The sequence below is a fragment of the Fistularia commersonii genome, chromosome 19 (genome assembly GCF_037954325.1).
Source record: "Fistularia commersonii isolate RoL2024-O1a breed Wild chromosome 19, RoL_Fcom_v1.0, whole genome shotgun sequence".
Taxonomy (NCBI): Eukaryota; Metazoa; Chordata; class Actinopteri; order Syngnathiformes; family Fistulariidae; genus Fistularia; species Fistularia commersonii.
Window position 1 is genome coordinate 6,769,999 of NC_141302.1, and position 19,862 is coordinate 6,789,860.

The window sequence follows — 19,862 nt, forward strand, 5'->3', positions numbered from 1 at the left end:
TGCCAGTTTGTGTTTATATCTCTGGTAAAGCCTCAGAGCCCTTCTGTAAACAAACCCAGATGGCCACCAAAAGAACCCAATATGCTCGGCAAAATGACTATAGGCTGGACAAGAAAAAACCCCAGGGTGCACAGGGAACCCAACCCGCTAATCATTTTCTGATCTACATATGTTATTACAATTTTAAAGCTGAAAATAATCAATTAATCAAAGTCAAGAAATATCAAGCTGTGTTCTTTATAAGTTATTCTCTTGATACCTGTAGTTGCTGCGTTTTGAACATGTCAGGCCTCGGGGAGGTGAGGACGTCGTCCGCGAGCTGAGCCTGGCTGTCAATGTTGACTGGCATGGTGGCCTTGCTGGACAGGAAGGTGTTGTATATCTCACCAGCTCTCTGGGACAGCTGCGAGACAAGATAGATCAAAACTTTGGTGGTTAAAATGACTTCATGACCCGCAGACACTGCAGAGGAAGCTCAATTCAAAACTGTGAGCTACTTTTGACAGAACTTGTTGCCAGACACTGTATTAGTGTCACAATCATGCTTAGCATTTATCTTAATGGACAACCTCCCACAGCTGGTAACATGACTACAGACTCTGGCCTGGCCTGGTCTCTCCATAATGTCCCCATCACCAAGTTTAGTAACATGCTTAAACTCAGTTCTGTGAAAAGGGTAAAATGACCACTTCAACTCAGAGGTCAAACAAATCCATTTCGGGAACATAAGTAACTAGTTTGACAAGATTATAATTCATTGGCAAATTGTAAGATCAGAATACCTTCAGTGGGTCCTTGTACTTGGAAAGCCATGATCAGGCTAATTCACAATGAAGCACAGCATACAGACCGAACACTGTGACTTCATGTGTTGCTGCATACTCTGGACTTACCTGCTTTTTATCAGCTGCTGGGACATGACTGAAGTATTCACAGGCCTGCCAGAACAAGATATTCTCCTCACTGAATTCTTTCTTGAGAAATTCCTGCAGAAACACAGGTAAGAGTTTCTAAATGGAAGGATTTTTCCCAAGCGCTGTTGTTCAGAATCCGTCGCTGATAAAGGAAAATAAAGCATTAAGTTTAATGTTGCAAACAAAATGTGTGTGTGTGAGTAGGTGCAGGAGAGTGTGGGCGAGTACAACTCTGAGCAGAGTGGAAGGTGAGGAGAGAGGCGGTTGTGGGAGCCAGAACTTAATGTGTACCTTCTGAAGGTGTTGTGGGCTAAAAGGCACATCTTTTATGTGGGATGTGCCAACATGGTACAATAGAGGAGAATTTTGCACTCATAAGAATCAGGTATTTAGTCATACTTCTGAAGTGGCATTTATTTGTGGTTAATGTTTGTAAAAATAAATAAAGGTCAATAAGTGAATATAAAAGCTGATAAAATCAATTTGAATATGATGAGTTGGGGTTTAAGCGAAATATTAAACAAGACTATTTGTCTTATTCCCCACGAGGTTTCATTGAGAAATATATGACATGAACAAAATACATGGACAACACTGAATTAATTCAATTACACTTCAAAGGAGTTTTCACAATAGCAAACTCACAATCCCCTTAAATCTATGATAGATAGGAATCGGAATCACAAATCAGAATCAACAGTTGATATGAAAAGAATATGAACTTTTATCTCAACCTATGTAATAATGTGACATTACATCAGATTCACAATACAAATTAAAAGTTTGACCCCAGCATGGTCAAAGAGGTGTGACTGTGCTGACTTCGAAATAAATTATTTGACAGTTTAAAATAAAAGTTTAATAAATTTGTTAATGATCTTAAGGATTTTTTTAGGGGGCGGGGGGTTAAGGGTATTTTTTTGTTAATATATTGATAATTTTTTCTAGATGAATTTACAATTGTCTCGTGGCATTTTACCAAGATTTTTAAGCACCATCAAGTGATTTTTCTAAACAAAATAGTGAAATTACCATATGCATTTAACTATCAAAGAATTATCCCAAGAGCAATACAGCAATCGTGATTTTACTTGGCAATTATATTCAAAACTTCTTCGAGGCAACTAGACTTGAAATTCAATTTCGAGTTCAGTTCAGTTGCCTCAAGTTGCCAAATTCAAGTCCCGTTGCCTCAAAGAAATTTGGATACGACCATAACCTGGAAAACTAAGAACCTCCACAGATCTCCAGAGACATGAAAATATTCCTTGTTTGCAAGGGAACAGTAGAATAAAAAAATAATAATACAATATTAATTTTATATAATTTAAAAACCTCCCAGGGGGAAATTCCTTCGCTGCATTTAATCCGTTATGGATGAACCATGAGCAGTTGGCTGCTGTTGATCAGTGCCACACTTTGACCCACGAGGAGGAGCTGGGACTTGAACCAGGACTGTTCAGTTCCAGGGACAATCGCAAAAGTACTTTCTCGCTACTTTTGTCTGTTGTTTGTTCTCAGAAAATCATTTTTGTAAGGTCATTTTCTAAATTCCACTTACCGAGAAGTAACGTACGCCCACCGGATCTTGGAGGAGCCGCTCGAAGCAACCGGCCCAGCTTGCCACTCGCTGCTCTGGAAGCCCTCGAAGGCTGCCGGCTCCTGGAAGACTGCCGTTACTGTTCAGGCTGCTGTGGCTGCAGCATCCCTGCAACTGGACTCCACTGTAATCTGCATGAGCAGAGGTTAAAAAATGTTAATGTTAAAAGTACATTTCGAGCCTCTGGCAATGTTAAAGCCCTTACTTATCTTTCCATCTTTTCATAATTTTATAGCTTCTCTGAACTTTAGCAATTTTATGAGATTGGCTTTTTCACACAAACATAATGCAATTTTGCGTATTTATGATTCTACAAATTTTCTTTTGTCATATAATTCATTAAAAACAGCATCTTCACAATAAATTATCTTCAGACATCTGTTAAAGTGGAACTACACTGGTGCTTCCAACTAGAATTTTCAAAAATTGTAAAAACATAAAAGCTGGGAACATTAAGCAACAGAACTTATTAAGGTGGATTCATTCAGACTGAATCTGGTGTGAAGTTTACCTAAACACTTTCTACCCGTGTTCTCCAACAGTTCCAAGGGATCGAGGAAAAGAGGGGAACGGGAAAACTGTCTGTACTGTCACACAAGTTTTAATCCCACTGGATTTAACAGACTGAAGACATCATCTCAAATCTATCTGATGCAATGATAATACAGAAACAGAAATGGACTAGAAAATGGATAAGACTGCTAAGCAAAGTCTTGGGAATTGGGGAGGACATTAAAACACAACTGACTACAAAGAGAACTATTTTGAGGGGGGAAAGGGGGTTCTCGCATTCATTTTTTTCCTTAACACACAGACTGAGTTGGTCTTCACACTGGACAGTACCTGCTAACATAGCGGCAGATGGCCACTTGGGAGCTGTAGACCATGCGAGCAGTGTGCACAGTGAAAGCAAAACAAAAGCACAGCAGGACATGTTACGGAAATATAACTATTGTCATTCTTTGGATTGTTAACTTGTTGTTATAGGCAACCAATGTTAACACCTGTCAGCTAAAGAGAGTAGAAAAATCCACCGGGTCTAGTAAGTTGTGAGTGCTGGTAAACTTTTATCTTGCTAGTAAGCCTAAACCAACGAGCTGGGTTAACCAGTAGTTGTACGGGAACAATGTTGTGATATGAAAGTGTTGTAAATAATTCTGAACATCAACAACGTTCTTTCACTGAAGCCCATCAGATTATGATTAATGTGGCCTCAGCATGACCTTTGAAACCCACAGAATTACCTATTACATACATTTAAGACACTATATTTTCACTCAAGACTAAGTATTAAAAGAAAATCAAGAAAAAGAAGCAAAAACACAATGCAAAAGATATCATACATTCCATGGGAAACCTACATATCCTTTTTAACAATGATTAAAACTCTTGATAAACATTAAACTCAATGTTTATCAATAACAATTGCTAACTTGTGGGGAGTTTCTGCCACCACCATCCGCAAACACAAGTGAAGCACCTTTTATTTTTATTATTCCATGGCTTCAAAGGGTTAGAATCACTGATGTTTTGAGATATCTTGGGCAAAGTATTCTAATACATTTTCATTATTTACACACATACATAGTAATTATAAGAAAATAATAAGTTCAAAATGGCAAAAGTTTTTGAGATTAAATTGAAGTGAAGAGGGAATAAATTAAATTGAAATTGTTGATAAAATTGGTGGTTTCATTTTTAAGACTGAATGATTAATTGTATGCAGTTTACAGTTTAAGCCTCCATTTTAAAAAGAACTAATTCAAAGACTTCCAAGCCACTTAAAATATGTGCCAAAACCTTTGTATACCATAGTTTTAAGAAAAAATGTGCAAAATGAATAAGTTGATGCATCTAATCCTCTCTTAAAAATAATAAAATGGTGTGTATTGTCACTTCTTAGTATAAGGTATAGGGACAATTTTGTATGGTGCTCAGAGATTTCTAGACCGACCACCATGAACAACCAAATTAACCAGAGTACTCGAAGTTGTGGCTACCCTTTAAGAAAATGTTATTTAAAGTCCTCACCAGACAGCATACGCTCAGGTCTAACTGTAGCAAAACACTCAACAAACATCCTTTGTTAATGAGGCATGCTGCACACAGAGAATGTATCAGCCTCATTAAAAGCCTTTTTTACCAGACCGTTTTATTATGAGACTACAAAGTTCTGGTTTGATGATGGAGCGGAATTTGAAGGAAATGCAGACGCTTATAAATTAGAATACTGGACAAAACACTACAAGTGGGTCAAACTCAAAACTTTTCTCATGTCAAAGTGGATAATTACAGAAAAGCTTATTTATAGAATTGGCATTCTGTAATAACTCTTTCATTTGGTTTTAAATGTCTTCTTCTGCCATGCTACTGTGTTGATGCTGTATTTTTGGAGAAAACCGCTCCATTAGAGTTGAAATTAAGACTGGTACTCACCGCCATCTGAAGAAGCAGCAGACTGAAAGAGAACAAAGAGAGACATGAGTGAGAGGCTGCCCTCATGACCTCATGAGCTGTGAAAGGGAACTGGTGAGTGTGCAGATAGCGGTGTATCTCAAGGCATCCCACCAGTTGCTCTGAGGTGTGTGTCTTTGCAGTTTGACAAAGTGTGTGCTATTGGAAAGGGGCTGGGTCTTGTTTTTGCACAAGCTCCACATTAAATGGTAAGAGGGTGGACCCCTGACCTCTACCACACACAGCTGTTCACACCTCCATACCAGGACCCGCCCCTTGTTTTATTTTATCCTCAAACACTCAAACTGTGCATTCCTGAAAACTACAGCCACAAAGATCAGAGCTCATCATGGCAGCGAGGCCATCACTGGCCATAACGCTGCTCCTTTCTCTTGCTAATTTGGGCATTAAGCTGTTATGTGAGTGTAGATGTCCCTAAACGAAAGGAAACAGCACAAAGACCAGTAGCAGGTACAGGCAGTTCTCACTGATAACTTTCCAAAATTGCATGCAAATATAGCCAGATGATAATGTACTATAAAAACACCTCATGTGTCTGATTGCCTGATGGATCAACAAATATTTACTTAAATCTTAAAACACTGCATAAGTATTAAGCCTCTGCAAAGCCTATTAACGTCATTTTAGTAAGGGGGGATTTAAAACCCAAACAGTAAAGCTGTTGTAGCAAATATATGGAAATGCAGGGGAGGGAATAAGAGGCACATCTTAGAGCTTGGTCCAAGAACACTAGAAAATCAAAGAACCGGAGGAGCTGCCACTTCAAAGTGTGAATATTTAGGGATGATAATTCGTCTAAACAAGGGAGTCTTTGCCAGCCTGGTGTTTTGTTTGAACAGAAACAGGACTGTTTGTACTAGTGTAATTTGATGAAACTGAATTTAAGAGTTATAGCCATTCCTACACAAATACAAAGCGTACACACAAGCATAAAAATATGTATAAATATATTGTGGAACTCTGAAAAAGTGATTCAAAAAGTATTTTCTTGAATCCTGTAAAAAGGTAGATGACCGTGATGTTTTCACTAAAAGTGACAGGCACATTAACTGATGAACTAGAAATTTGCAAGATTCACCATGACAACAATACGTCTCTTAAGTGTAGTCGGTAAAACCATACGACTTTAAACTTACTGTAACATGTTTTTCAAGTATAAAAATAATAATTGATCGATTGATGTGATCATCTCATGTTTAACCAGCTCTTACAAAGTTCGTAAATGAGAGGGATTCAAAATGTTTCCTGCTTTGGAAAAGCCCACACGTTATGCACAAGCCAGCGGATGGCCCTTTGTTTTGATGCAAAGGGCCATCCGAAGACAGGGTCTGCCGTCATGATCATGTGCCCTGCCGTGACAACCTTTTCCATTTTAAGAGTAACCACATGTAAGGCTCTATCAGACAGAGGCCGCTAAACCACTAATCGTCCATCATAGGCCCTTTACAACCCTGTGGTCCCTGAGTCCAACCCCATTTCGTCCATATAGTCAACACCCAACAGCCACCCCTTCAGTAGTGGCTCGCATGTATACAGTAATCATATGTGGCACAGTTAAAGCCCAGCATGATGCCAGAACAGAATACAGAGGAAAGAGGGAACACCAGCTACATCTGCCTGTCCCTTTGGAGTTAAAAAAAGCGAGACCTCAAACCTTAAGTACATAGGATTACTACTGTGATTCAGTATAAAGAAGACAGACATCACACATAGTGACTTGAACTTTGATTTTGAATAAACACACACAGTTTTAAAGCAGGGATTATCATTTCTACATTTCTAGAATTTACATCTTAGATGATAAATGTGATAAGTATTTACTTACTGTGAGATTTTTTTAGTCAATGATCTTAAACTGAGTGTGTTAGACTGCTTTACAACCGTGTCATCATTTATATTGTATATGTCAGAAGAAAACTATGTTAACACACATCATTTGTCATGTAACTATGTTGAAGTGATTGCAAAATTCTGACTGAACAGATGACTGTTTGATTTTAAATTAAAAGCAAGTTTAATTACCAATATTGTAATTGTTTATTAAAATCATAATAAACATTAAAACGTTTACAAAAAGAGGGCAGCGTTTCATGAAATCTAAATCAATGAAAGCTCCAAGTCACAAGATGAGTGGATGAGCACAAGATGACACATTGAACTTTAGATTAGATTGACTAACAGACGTTCAAAATGTTGTCAAAATGACGTCTAAAGTCATAGATTATTGTAGTTAAGTCAAACTCTTGCAGCATATCAATAATGTCATTTATGACAACACATCACATATGTCTCATTAGTCAACTTCACCAAGCATTACCACTGGATGAATATAACAAAAGTTATACAAAGGATGATGTAATTCCAGTTTCATTCAAGTGTGTGTGGGAAAAAATGTGAACACTATGAAAAAAATGTATCTAATAATGTTGAGCGTATCCACCTTTAAAAGAAAGGTCTTTTTTGTGAAAACATCTTCTTTAGTATATTAGTGTACCTGCTGATTTCCATCTATTTATATGATGGAAAGGTCTTAGAAAAAAAAACAAAATTCCATCCTAATTTTATATATATTTATTTATCTGGCCAGCCTACCAAGCTTGGCAAATGCACAAAAGCCATTTGTATATAAATTAATAAGTCCTCAGGAGTTAGACCACACACAGCAGGTCTGTTTTCAACTCGTTATTGCTTCCTTAAAACACATCTCCCCTACAAGGATCATGTGATGATCCAGGCACACTATCACCTCTTGTCCACATACTCCCTTCCTCTGTTGACACCTCTGTTGATGAGCTTTTGGATGTGCTGTAGACCCTCACAAGCTTTCTTTGATCCTCCTGTTGGGCTAAGTTGCTAAGATCCAACATCCTCGCTGGAATCCCTCTGAGTTTGGAGGTCCTCGTTCGGTTCTTGTCAACCAAATGGACGAAAAAAATCACTACTGAAATCACATTGAGGACTCTGGCTCTGAATGGAGCAGGATTTGGCTTTTCATTTGGAAAAAGCTCTTCTAGATTTACTGTGGTAAACCCCCCATGCCGCACAGCCTGGCATCTCCACATGCCGATGGAACATTGATGTTCAAACCAAAACAGATTTATGTGTATCTGAACTTAGCCACCGTGACAGAGGTACTTTCAATGCACTCTTTTACGGATTGGGCTTGTTTCGGCACGTTGTTACACTTAATACCGAAGTTCAGATAAATCCTGCGGATAACAGACAGAAAATATTTCTAAACTTTTACACAAGTCACAGCTGATTCTAACACCCTGTAAACAATCAACCTTCGAGTCCCCACCGCTTCAACAGCTGTTCTGAAGAGAGAGAAATACAAGAGGCAAGGAGGGAGATAAATGGGAAAAACAGCTGACTGAACAAAAGCAGTCTCCCAGATCACACACGGGAGGAAGAGGAGGCTCGGCCAACGAGCCACAGCTTACTTACCGTGTTGAAGTTCCAAGTCCTCTTGAAGGAAAGTCTCTTCTTGAGACTCATTGTTCTTTAGTCTGCTACACTAACAGCACACAGATGGAATATGTGTGTGCAAACGCATACCTGAACATTCCCCACCCAAAACTCCACAAACCATGTCTCTACAAGTCAAAGAGAGGGAAGCAGACAGGGGAAGGAGGGAGGGAGGGAAGGAGAGAGGGAGGAAGAAACAGAAATTTTACATGGCACTGGACAGAAAGAGAAGAACAGGGGGTACAGAAGAGGAAAGATTTCCTTATTCTGCAGCTGTTGCCCTGGCAACCCGCCGACAATACATACAGACTCTGCCACAGTGGCATGGAGGAATCAGATGAATTAAGTCCCCTTCATTCGCCTCACAAAAACACACTTAGTATGTTAAAAACCTCAATGACCTTTCCAATCCCTTTTGCTGTCAGTTTGGGTGCTTTCTCTTCTCATGGAAGAATAAATACAGGGGAAAAAAAATAATTGAGAACATATGAATAGCATATAATGTGGATTAAAAGTTTGATAGTTTGATATTAAACTCTCAGCCTCACTGTCTGCTATCACAGAGCGCCATTCTTATACCCACAATGGCAATTGTTTCATTTGGTGTATTCTGTAAGCAATTTGGCATACGTACCTAAAAAAAGAAAATAGATCTCTATCTAGGCAACACCGAGTCTCCTCTGTAGCACTATTCCCCCACATTTCTGGTGAATCACAACAATCAGTTTACAGACCAACTATTATTCTTGAGGCATGAATGGTTTATGCTGAGGTTTTTCCTCACAAAATGAGGTAATAGTCTCTGGTCTTAATTCTGACAAAAATAAATATGAGTGTATATTAACAGCCTGGATTTCATGGTAGATGTCCCATGTTTAATTAGATTCTACACGGTCTATAACTCTGGAAATTGGGTGTTTGTCATAAGTGTGTAGCTGTGTTGACGGTTTTAATCCTGACAAAGTAGAGACAAAACAACTTATCTCTGAAGAGAGCAGGGTGTATTCAAACATGCAAACACATGAAAGTGGAGGCACATGGGTGAGAAATGACATAAAACCGCCTCTGTATGCTTCAGGGCGGCTGAGTAATACAATACATTTCCTAAATTCAGGAGATGACTAAAGAAATTAATTTCCTTGTAAAATAATGACATTATACAACATCAAGCTAATTATCAGAGTGTAACTTACAAATCACTGTAAATGAAGCATTTTTGTATAACAGAGTTGCCATTAGACCACACTCTCTTGAGGTTTATACAGGAACATGTTGACTTGGTTCACTGCCCAGCAGAAATTACATAATCATTTTTCAGGGGAAAAAAAAGAATGCTAAAATTACCATGCCAGCCAAAAAACTGCCTCTACTACTACGTATCACTAATGGAACACGATGAGACCGAATGTGATTTTATATACAGGTAAAATCAGACCAGATGTTATTAGTGTAGAGCTGTATCCGATTCTATGTGGATCAAAAATTGAAAATTAGTACATTTATGTAACTACATTTGTCTATATTGCAGCAACTTAACATCAAAATGGTTCAAAGTTACTGATGACATGATGGTTATAAAATCAACCAATCGCATTCTTAATTGCTGATAAGGCCTGTCATGGCAATTGGACTTGCTTGATTTCTTTAACACGTTTCATCCAAGAGGTGATGCAAGGTGAAACACCTTAATGAAATGAAGTTATTCCTTTTCCGAGATCCCGAACCAAATACCATGACTGAAAGTCCACCCTGACAAATATTACTCTTGTCACAACGCACAATATTGGGAGGATGAGATTTCACGAGTACTCTTACAATGTCAGTGATACATTCATTCATTCATTCCTCATCTATGCTAACGGCCCTCAAGCTTTTTGTATCAGGGACCAAGTTTTATGCATGAAAATGTTTCCGCGGACCAGTTAGATCCACGGAGGTTCAACTATTTAATCTGAATACAACAATCACACTTTGTATTAAGCAATTTCAATGTTAAGTGCGGCAGTGAGGCGAAGGAAGAAACAATTGTTTTTCAAAATAAGATCTGGAAGGTCTAATGAAAAAAACTATAATTTGTACCAAGAAAGATTTTCTTTGCAAACCGGTACCAAATAATTCGCAGAATGGTACCAGTCTGGGGACTGGGGATTGAGGACCAGTGACCTAGCCTGCAAGTCGGAAGGGTTGTGGGGATGCTTCAGTCCAGCTGTAACTGTCCAAGAGGCGGGGTTCACCCTGGACCGATCACCAGTTAATCACAGCGATACACCTGACAATTTAGGTTTGATGTAATATTTTGGAAATCGTTTTGGACATTCAAAATGGCAGCAGCCTTTTCTACTTTGCAAATATGTAAATGAAATCAGTATAAAAATCAATATAACATCATTCTGACATGGCTTTTGGGGAGCTGCAGCAGCACACAAAGTAGATCATTCGTCCTTGGAACCCAACGTTCCTGGTTCGATTCCTGTCTCCTCCTTGAGTGTAGAAGTGTTTTTGAGAACAACACTGACTGGATGCCAGCCAACTGCTCATGGTTCATCCATGATGAGTTAAATGCAGTGAAGGATATTCCCCATGAAGGATAAATAAAATATTAAAAATCAATAAATCATCATCTGTACAATCTTGACTTTGTCTCATGTTTAGCTGTAGTATTTTAGGACTTCTGGTTCCCACCATGACCCTGACGTCAGGAAAAGGGGTATAGAGTGAATGTAAGAATGGCCTGGGGCTGTCTTTACCAATGTCCGTTTGGGTTTTGGAAGTCCTTGAGTGCATCATTCCAAATAACAATACGGTTATCTTATTTAACTTATGCTTTTCTAATAGGAATATAACTACAATAAAAGTAAACAGGGGCAGTAAGAGAACAGTCATGTTAAATCATGGCAGAAATATCGTTCTTAGACGTAAATCCACCCGGCATTAAAATGGATGAGCAATTGTCTTTGGAACCGAACATTCCTGGTTTGATTCCCAGCTCCTCCTGGTGTGTCAAAGTATTGTTGAGCAAGACACTGAACCCCTAACTGCTCCCTTGGCGCTGATCGACAGCATGCCTTCTGCTCATGGCTCATCTGTGATGGGTTAATAGTAGATAACAAATTTCCCCATGGGGAGTAATTATTATTGTTATTATAATTATTAATTGGGTCAGTAGGAAATGACTGACAACACCTAACAACAGTGGAGCCAGTATGATAAAACTGCTGCTTCACAATCTGCCTGATTTGACATCTATTTTCATATAACTGCCAACTTTCTTTCTTTTTTTTCGTCATTCTTCAGTGAATGTCTGGCTTGAACTGTAATGGTGGTCCTTCTTTCATGCTGTTGTCAGGTGTCTAAATTTGTCCATAGAACACAAAGATTTGTTGTTGACTTAATGCATCACATCATGACAGAGAGATCCCGGAAGACACCTTGTCTGCTTTTGTGCAGTTCTTGAATTTAGGAGCCCATAAAGCGATATTCAACCAACTGTCGGTTGCCTCCCATTTGACATTTTCAGTTGGTTTCAAATGCAGTTACACACTCATCCCTAGATATCTGTTGTTTCCAGATTGCTAATGAGACATCCTTTACTTCGTAAAACAAAATCATCATGCACAAAATTTGACTTTTTTTTAACCTCTGTGGTTTCTTTTGCCCCTGACACAGTCCCCCAATTCAGAGTTTACCAAAATCAAGTGAGCACAAAACAAGAGCAATATGGACATTTTGAAGCCAAATTCAATTTCTTCTTGGAAAATAGGTTTTCTATTTATGCAAGCGTTGCTAACTGAGGGGAAAAAAAAAACGGCACTGAAGTCAATAGGTTTCACGTGTGAGCCGAACCTCTACTTGATTAAATCAATATGTAAAACATTTCTAGACTTGCTTTGCAGGCACACTGAGCACTGCTCGTCACAAGACATCTAATTGCATAGTAAATCCCCCAACAGACAATCGTGACAGAGGACAGAAAATAATCAGGCCTGCTATCTCTGGCAGATGACAAACTATTCCCTGAAAATAACATCAAGAAGAGCCTTGAGCCAGCTTCCCTTTGAGGGAGGGCGAGGGTGCAGTGACTGATAAGATGGGAGAGACATTTCTTTTCCAACCAATCAAGGAGTGTGAGACAAAGAGAGACACAAACTGATTATCTAAGTTAGAAACACCACGGATAGACGATGCTGAATTTGGATGCTATGGAATGGAAGTCACAATTTTGAATACTGTTTCATTATGGCAGATTGTTGGACACCCTAATCCATTAGCAAGAATCTAATGAAGACATGCTAATGTGATGCAATGAGACCGGGAATTGTAGACAACATGAACAAGATTAGTGCCTCCTTAGAATAGCATTGAATCGAGCTCATAGATCGAGGGCTGCTCAATTCAATGCATGGATCATTCAGTTTTATTTGCACAAAACATATCTTCAAATCTTGGAAACAACATACTATCTTTACCAAGAGAGCCTTACAAATTATGTCATATTCATAATTACAAGTCACTAATAATAAGTAACTTGTTAAGTAAAATTTTCAGTTGAGAATGAAGAGGAAGCAAGAAAACACCTTTTTCTAGTCTAAAATTTAAGATGGTAGTGGGTTATGTCTTAAGCCCGTTTACTCATCCAGACTTGTGAAGACTGTTTTAAAGCATAATCCCCTAACTCAACAACTGAGTTGTTCAGCATGCTGTTAAAGACACAATTTGCATGTTAACGGGCTATCTTCACAATGCGCTCCAGCTCTTTATCCTCCTTGATGAGCGTTAAGCTGCCTTTTGTCCAACTCTGACCAGTTAGCTGCAGCAGATGGGTACCAGCTCCTCTGTTGTCCGGATTAATAACTTGTGCAGACATGCATGGATGTGAGCATACTGACCACAGATTACTTATAGAAAGGAAAATATAATAGATAACTGACCAATGCCTTTTAACATTCCTCTTATTGTATGTATCTTAGCGTTAACCTTTCTGCGCTCCTACTATTTGAATCAAGATTGTCGCACTTGGAACCTTCCCACCTTTTTTTTTGCATAGTTATGTAAATGTCACTACACTCAAACTTTAAGGAACAAGCTTGAATTTTATTTGCATGATAGTGTTGGACTGGTTATCAGAGATACAATAAAATGACAAGCAGCAGGAACTAGCAGCTGATCCTCACAAAAATAAGAAAACTTCAGAGAGGGAAACTAAAACCAGGGACTACTACCCTTCCCTCCCCAATTTATTATCATAAAGAATGGGCTTCACTCACTTGTGCCTGGAGGGCTCGGGGTGGTTAAACCACATAAGATGCCACCACACCCTCATACTGCTATTTCTCTTTCATAAAAACACCCAAAATGGACTTTCCAACCTGAAACTTGACACTTATAATTAGCCGTGCAACTTTTCCCCCTATTTTCCACCGCACCATCTGACACGAACGCTCGGTGAACAGGGTTATAAAAAAGTCTGGGTATCCTGGGAAAGTTTGGTGTGTGATGTTAAGAAAATTATACAAACGAATATCTGCAAATCAGTAATATCAAGCAAGTGTACAGGGCTGCCACTGATGAGGAACAGCCATAATGGTTTACTTCCTGCGCAAGCTCTCCTGAGCTTCCACTGTACTGTCTAATACTTTTGTTCATGCAGGGAACCTGAGCTGCTTGTGTGGGACTATGAAAGAAAAGGCAAATAAAAGTCTCATTTAGGTTTAATCACTTTAGAAGTTCTTTAATAAGGTATGTAGTCTTTACACTTATCGCTAATCTTAACAGTATCAAATACTCAGTATTGCCATATGATTATTTGAGACTAAACCTCAGAGTGTGATCTTGCATGCATTACAACCGTATCACAAAGTAACATGGCTTTTTTGTTTTTATGTTGTTGTTTGTTTGAAAATTTGAATATGGTTCAAAAACAATTCCCCTCAGAAATACAGTGATCCATGCTGCAGACCACAACACTAACAATATGTTTTAGTCTACCAAACTTAATATTAGAGTATGGCCATAACTACAATTGTCACCTCGGGGAGAGTAAAAATGTCTTCAAATCAACTGTTATTCAGAGTTTCATCATTATGTGTTATTTCATGCCTTTTTATTTTTGATCCCAAACAAATTCTAATTGTGGACCGCGCATTGTTTTTGTTTTTGGACAAAAATGTTTTGTCTTTTTACATGCTGCTTTGTACTGACAAATGAGGAATGCAGTTGTTCGGACCACGTAAAGTCACAAACTGAATAAGGGACTGAGATGCTAGCATGAAAAGGACTTATTCAGTCCATTTTAAATGTTGGTTTCAGAACATTTTTGGTTACCTGACATCAATCAGCTGTCATCAGTAATCATAAACAAATATTTTACATTAAAGATGGTTTCAAATTGAAGTCAACCTACCATAATAATTCCTTTCTGGATGTGTAGAATCTACACAAGCTGATCAGATATACACATCCATATTGATCAGTACAGATTTCATTTTGGCCAACGTATACAAAGATACTGATATATATTTGCTCAGTCAAATTGCCAACAGAAGAAGCTGATATAAGTATATGTCGAATTCAACTTACCACAAGCTGGTTAAGCAATGACCGAGTCATACAAACAGATATTTTGTATTTCCTAACTGTTGACCATGGGAATTAAGATTCTATAGAAAAAGTTCACAATGGAAAGTCAGGCAGTGACTAGAGGAACAAAGAAATCCAGAAATCCATGTGGGACAAAAAAAAAAAAACCTGGCTTGCCTAACAATCCCTGTTCACGATTTTCATAGTATTAAGTTGACAAGATCCTGGCCTGATCTCGGAGTCTTTGGCTCCTCCACTTCCGGAGAGATACTGTACCAGCTATTGACATTTTAGGTCTTCCAGCACTCCCCTCCCCCCAACTCCCATCTCACAAAATGTCTAAGACATTAATCAAACATGCCCTTGTGTCATCTGTTCTACAGGTGTGAGGTAAAAAGTTGGACTCAACAAGCAGTTATAAGTATCCAAGACATGTCTAAACTCTTACTGCACAGGTGATAAAAGAGTTTGGCAATTTCTCGGGCTGTTCCTTGTTGAGTAACCTCCACACCCTTGGCAGCTGACTCGCTTTCAATGAAGCACTGAATTATAATAATAGTATGAAAGAGGACAGTACATAGTGTGTGGGGAATTTACAATTTTGAGTTGTGAATCACATACATTCCCATTGTAGATCAGTTTTCGAGTTTCGGTTCCATCAACTGCGCATGAGTAAAAGCTATGTGGGTAGCAAGGGAAAAAAAAATTATAATTTTGAAAGTCTAACGATGATGTCATTTGGTCGGTGTGACAGGAGCCAATAGTGGAACTGCAGTGCCTGTCTGTCCTGAGATGTGGAGGCAGCGGGTATTTTCCGTGGTTAAACTTGGGTCAAACAGCAAACTCAGCAACCACAGGCACATCTGGTCATCTGGTTATTGGCTGTTGCATATTCATACCCATGGCAGATTGATAGATAAATAACTTTGACTCAAGTGTTGTTCTGTTAATATACTGCTTTTTTCCAATTGGTGGGTTTGGAGAAAGCAGTCTGTGTAATTTTGAGAAATTCTAATGTGGCAGGACCAGACCAGAGAAGGAATAGTACTAGATACATTTAGCAAATGTCGGGCTGTGTAGTCTCCTATACTGCTAGTCTAAGGACACACATTTTGTGAGTGCAACAGTCCACCCACACTCCAGAGCTTGCCATATGATGTCAGCAAGATAAAAGTGTGTCGTGTTCTGCCTCTACAGCTAATCCCCAGGAACACGACATTATTTCTGCACATCTCAAGTCATAATACCACGTCAGAAGAATATGTATAACGAAACATAGCATCTTATTTTAGAAACTATTAGACATCAAATAATACTTGGATAGAGAATGGTTCCCTACATGGATGAACAAGTTAATTCCAATGACATACAATAGTGAGACCATGCATATGTCATGCAGCAGCAACAAATAACATTTTCTAGGAACGGCTGCTTTGAGATACGTGAACAACAGAGTTGATGAATCAGGGCAGGGACATGTCTGTACAAAGCCAACGGGCAAGGCAAAATAGCAGGCAACAATTCAAGTTCAAACTCAACTGTGGTGATTAACTTACCACATAATATCAAATTCACATGAACTATGAATGTCATTTTTTCTGACACAAAAGCCACTAAATTCAGTTTTCTTTTGATCAACGGTGTCAGACTTGTTCTGCTACTGCAAACAATGTTTTATAAAAGGGTAAATTTTATTGGAAACTTCAATTGAGTCTGTTTCATTTAAAGGCCAATAAGCAACCCACCACGTATGATGAATACTTAAAACAAAAGCACTGTTTTAAAAAAAATATGTAGCTTCAAGTCAGCTGGAATTCTATACATATGACACAACATTTTGTTATGTACAGCAATGCAGTGTGTCATACAGCTGGCACAGGTCAAAACATTCCAGTGAAAGACCACACAAGCTAACCACTGTATGCCACTCAAAAAGCAACAAGAGAAGCTATAAAGGACCCCAAAGACAGAAAACTAACAGTGACACTGGCATTACAGATGTAGGTGGCATCAGCATACACAGAGAAGGTGAGAGACAGGCAAATAACCAAGACTCCAATGTTTCTTGATATCACTTACGGAGTTTAGAGTTATAGTTTGCTCCATGTATGGCGCTGTCTGCGTGTGTTTGGCTCTTCCTCAGCGCTGCTCCACACGCCTGGTGTGTGTAAGGGAGTCCATCCGCGGGAGCTCCACGGTGTGTGTGCAAATTGGTGTTTGCAGTGCGGAGACACAGAGCTCAACGGGGGAGGAGAGAGCGTGGAGGAGCGCTGAAAATCCTGACAGCTACTGGGAGTTCAAAAGCTCCCTCTCTTCCTTTGCTGCCGGTTCTCTTCCTCCCTCCCTCCCTCCCTCCCGTCCTCCCTCCCTTCCTTCTTCTCACTCTCTCTCTTTGCTGTAAATTCTTCCTCTTTCCCTCTGTTTACCTCCCTCCCCGTCACTGTGTCTTCATGCCTTCATTTGGTTTCTGGTACACCCACAGACAGCGGCAACTCAGAAGATAGAGTGAGTGAGATGAGACCAAAAGCAGCCTGTCATCAGTGTCATCTCTGCAAAGTTTAACAGAGTATTGTGCTGAGCATTTCAGGCGTTAACCATCTATTTGTAGCCTCCAAGTATGAGTCTGCGATGAAAAAGAAATAAGTTCATCGTAGCCGATCAGTGTAGAGGGATGTTGGAGAATTTCCAACAGGGCAATGACAACGTCTACAAATGAGTTACATGGCAGAACATTCTTCAACATGCCCGAACAGTCTTCATTGCTCAAAATACTTCTCTTTACAGAAAACAAAGAGAAACCAAATGAGCACAGACACAAGCACAAAAATATATAGCAGTTGCTTCCCATGAGCCAGAAAGGCACTGCATCACAATGCAGTCCAAAAGCACAGGATTATATTTATGCCTTTCTGACTAGGTGTGTGGGTTGAAAAAAGCTACATATCACAGCCTTCATAATGGAAAGAAAAATAATGAGCGTTTTCTCAGTCCTGCTCTCGGTACTGTGAGTCACACGCCTTGCCATTAAGAAGGCAATGTGACTCCATATGTCTTAATTATTCTATGCTTGTACATATAAGATGGCAAGGAGTCTCATACAGGGGTCATGCCTGAGGGTCTGTCCCATGTGCTGATGGTCAACTCCAAAATAGTCTCTCGGTGTCCTTGTAAGTCCAGATCCATGCAAACACTAAGAGCTTATCACAGATGTTTTCAAAATGTGCCATGGGAACAGTCCTTCAATACCTCCTTCACAACAAATGCACAAGCTAGAACGGGCTGCTTAGAACAAATTCTTACTCACACCCCTTAAGTATGTACCTAGATTGCTATCCCCAAACCGTATACAAGCAAGAAATTATGTAAGGTCATCAGTGTAAAATAATTAGCTGGCTTGATAGGAGACTCAAATGATATTTTCCATGGAAGTGGCCTCTTCCTCTTCAATGTCTTCATGAATTCCAGCAATAGAAAATATTTCAGGGCAGCCAAATATAAATTATTTTCAAAACCTGTTGTCAAAGTAAAATGTACCAACCCTTGAATAATTGGTTTGTTGTGGCAGGGGACTTTTAGAGGTGCCCCGATTCATCTATGTGCATGAAGCCAGAGAGCTGCTCAGCCCTTGAAATCAGAGCTGGGGGGCAGGGTAAGGATCTAATTGCCTTTGATGACCATGAAACATCCCCTATGGTATTACTACCTGGAATGTGTAGGCCTGCCATATAGTAAAATGTCACGGGTAATTTATTATACACAGTTAGACATGGTTAAAGCAGTGAAAGGCAGCAAAAAAGCCAAAAGCAGCATTACAACATTTAGCTGATGTTTTGGGGAATTATCACAGTCAGTAATCTCTTACCACTTACGCGCAGGTTTTTCAAGGCCGCCTCAAAAATTAGCCCACTATTACGATGCTTGGCTTCATAAAACAAAACTGAAGCGTGAGAGGATTTATGGAGCATTCAGCAACACGGGCCTGATATATAAACACTGCTGTCATCCAAAAGTGAGCTGACTCATTGTACTCCTCATCGCTTTTATCCAGAATAAGTTCAGAATGCTGAAGTGGAATTGATGTTTGTGAGACTAGAGTAACACTAGTTGCACCTGACTGATTATTTTGAACTTTGGATGGAATGGAAATACCAAGCTTTTTATGCATATGGATTAAGATTGGCAGAGAAATTTGGCAAATTATCATACCAAAGGACCCAGAAGAAATTAAGGTCATTTTGCTTGATGAATAACTGAACAATTTTTGTGTCACATTCCTTTGCAAGAAATGCAAATGAAGGATAAAAAAATAAAATTCTTAATTTGAACTTCCTATAGTCCAAAATAAGCTTTTACAAATTCAGTGGCCAACGACAAACATGGACCAACAATATCAAGAGGGAATAATGAAACTTTAAGTGTTGTTTGAAGATAAGCAAGCGCTGCATATCATATCTCACAAAGAACATCCCAATTCCAATAATAACAGAACAAATAACTTCAACATCCTAATGTCAATGGCATTACGTAGACACACAAATTGTGTCATCATAGTGTTGAAGGCACCCTTTAAACACCATTTTTTTTACATTTCTACACAATACTGATTATACTAGGATGTCAGACCATCTATAATGTGAATTTAGGGTTTCTTGAAAATCTTACCAACTGTGGGTTTCATTATGGCATGTGGGATGAAGGAAGATATGAGAAGTACAGGTTTTACAGTTGGGGTGTGCAATATTATTGATATGATTTATACAGAAAATATTGTTTAAACAAAACCAAAAAAAAAAAAACTAAAAGGTTCAGGATAATAAAAAACCAACAAT

General features: G+C 38.9%; 1 protein-coding gene across 1 annotated transcript in view; it reads right to left on the bottom strand.

Annotated features, from left to right (window-relative positions):
- The window catches only part of rgs12a (regulator of G protein signaling 12a), a 40,062-nt gene that overhangs the window by 14,001 nt on the left and 6,199 nt on the right, over positions 1-19,862 (bottom strand). The window contains exons 4-7 of the mRNA XM_086165379.1: positions 4,951-4,972; positions 2,476-2,645; positions 894-986; positions 260-403 (exon numbers count right to left, since the gene is read on the bottom strand). Of these exons, the coding sequence (XP_086021505.1) occupies positions 260-403; positions 894-986; positions 2,476-2,645; positions 4,951-4,972 (429 nt within the window). The remainder of the gene's footprint in view (positions 1-259; positions 404-893; positions 987-2,475; positions 2,646-4,950; positions 4,973-19,862) is intronic.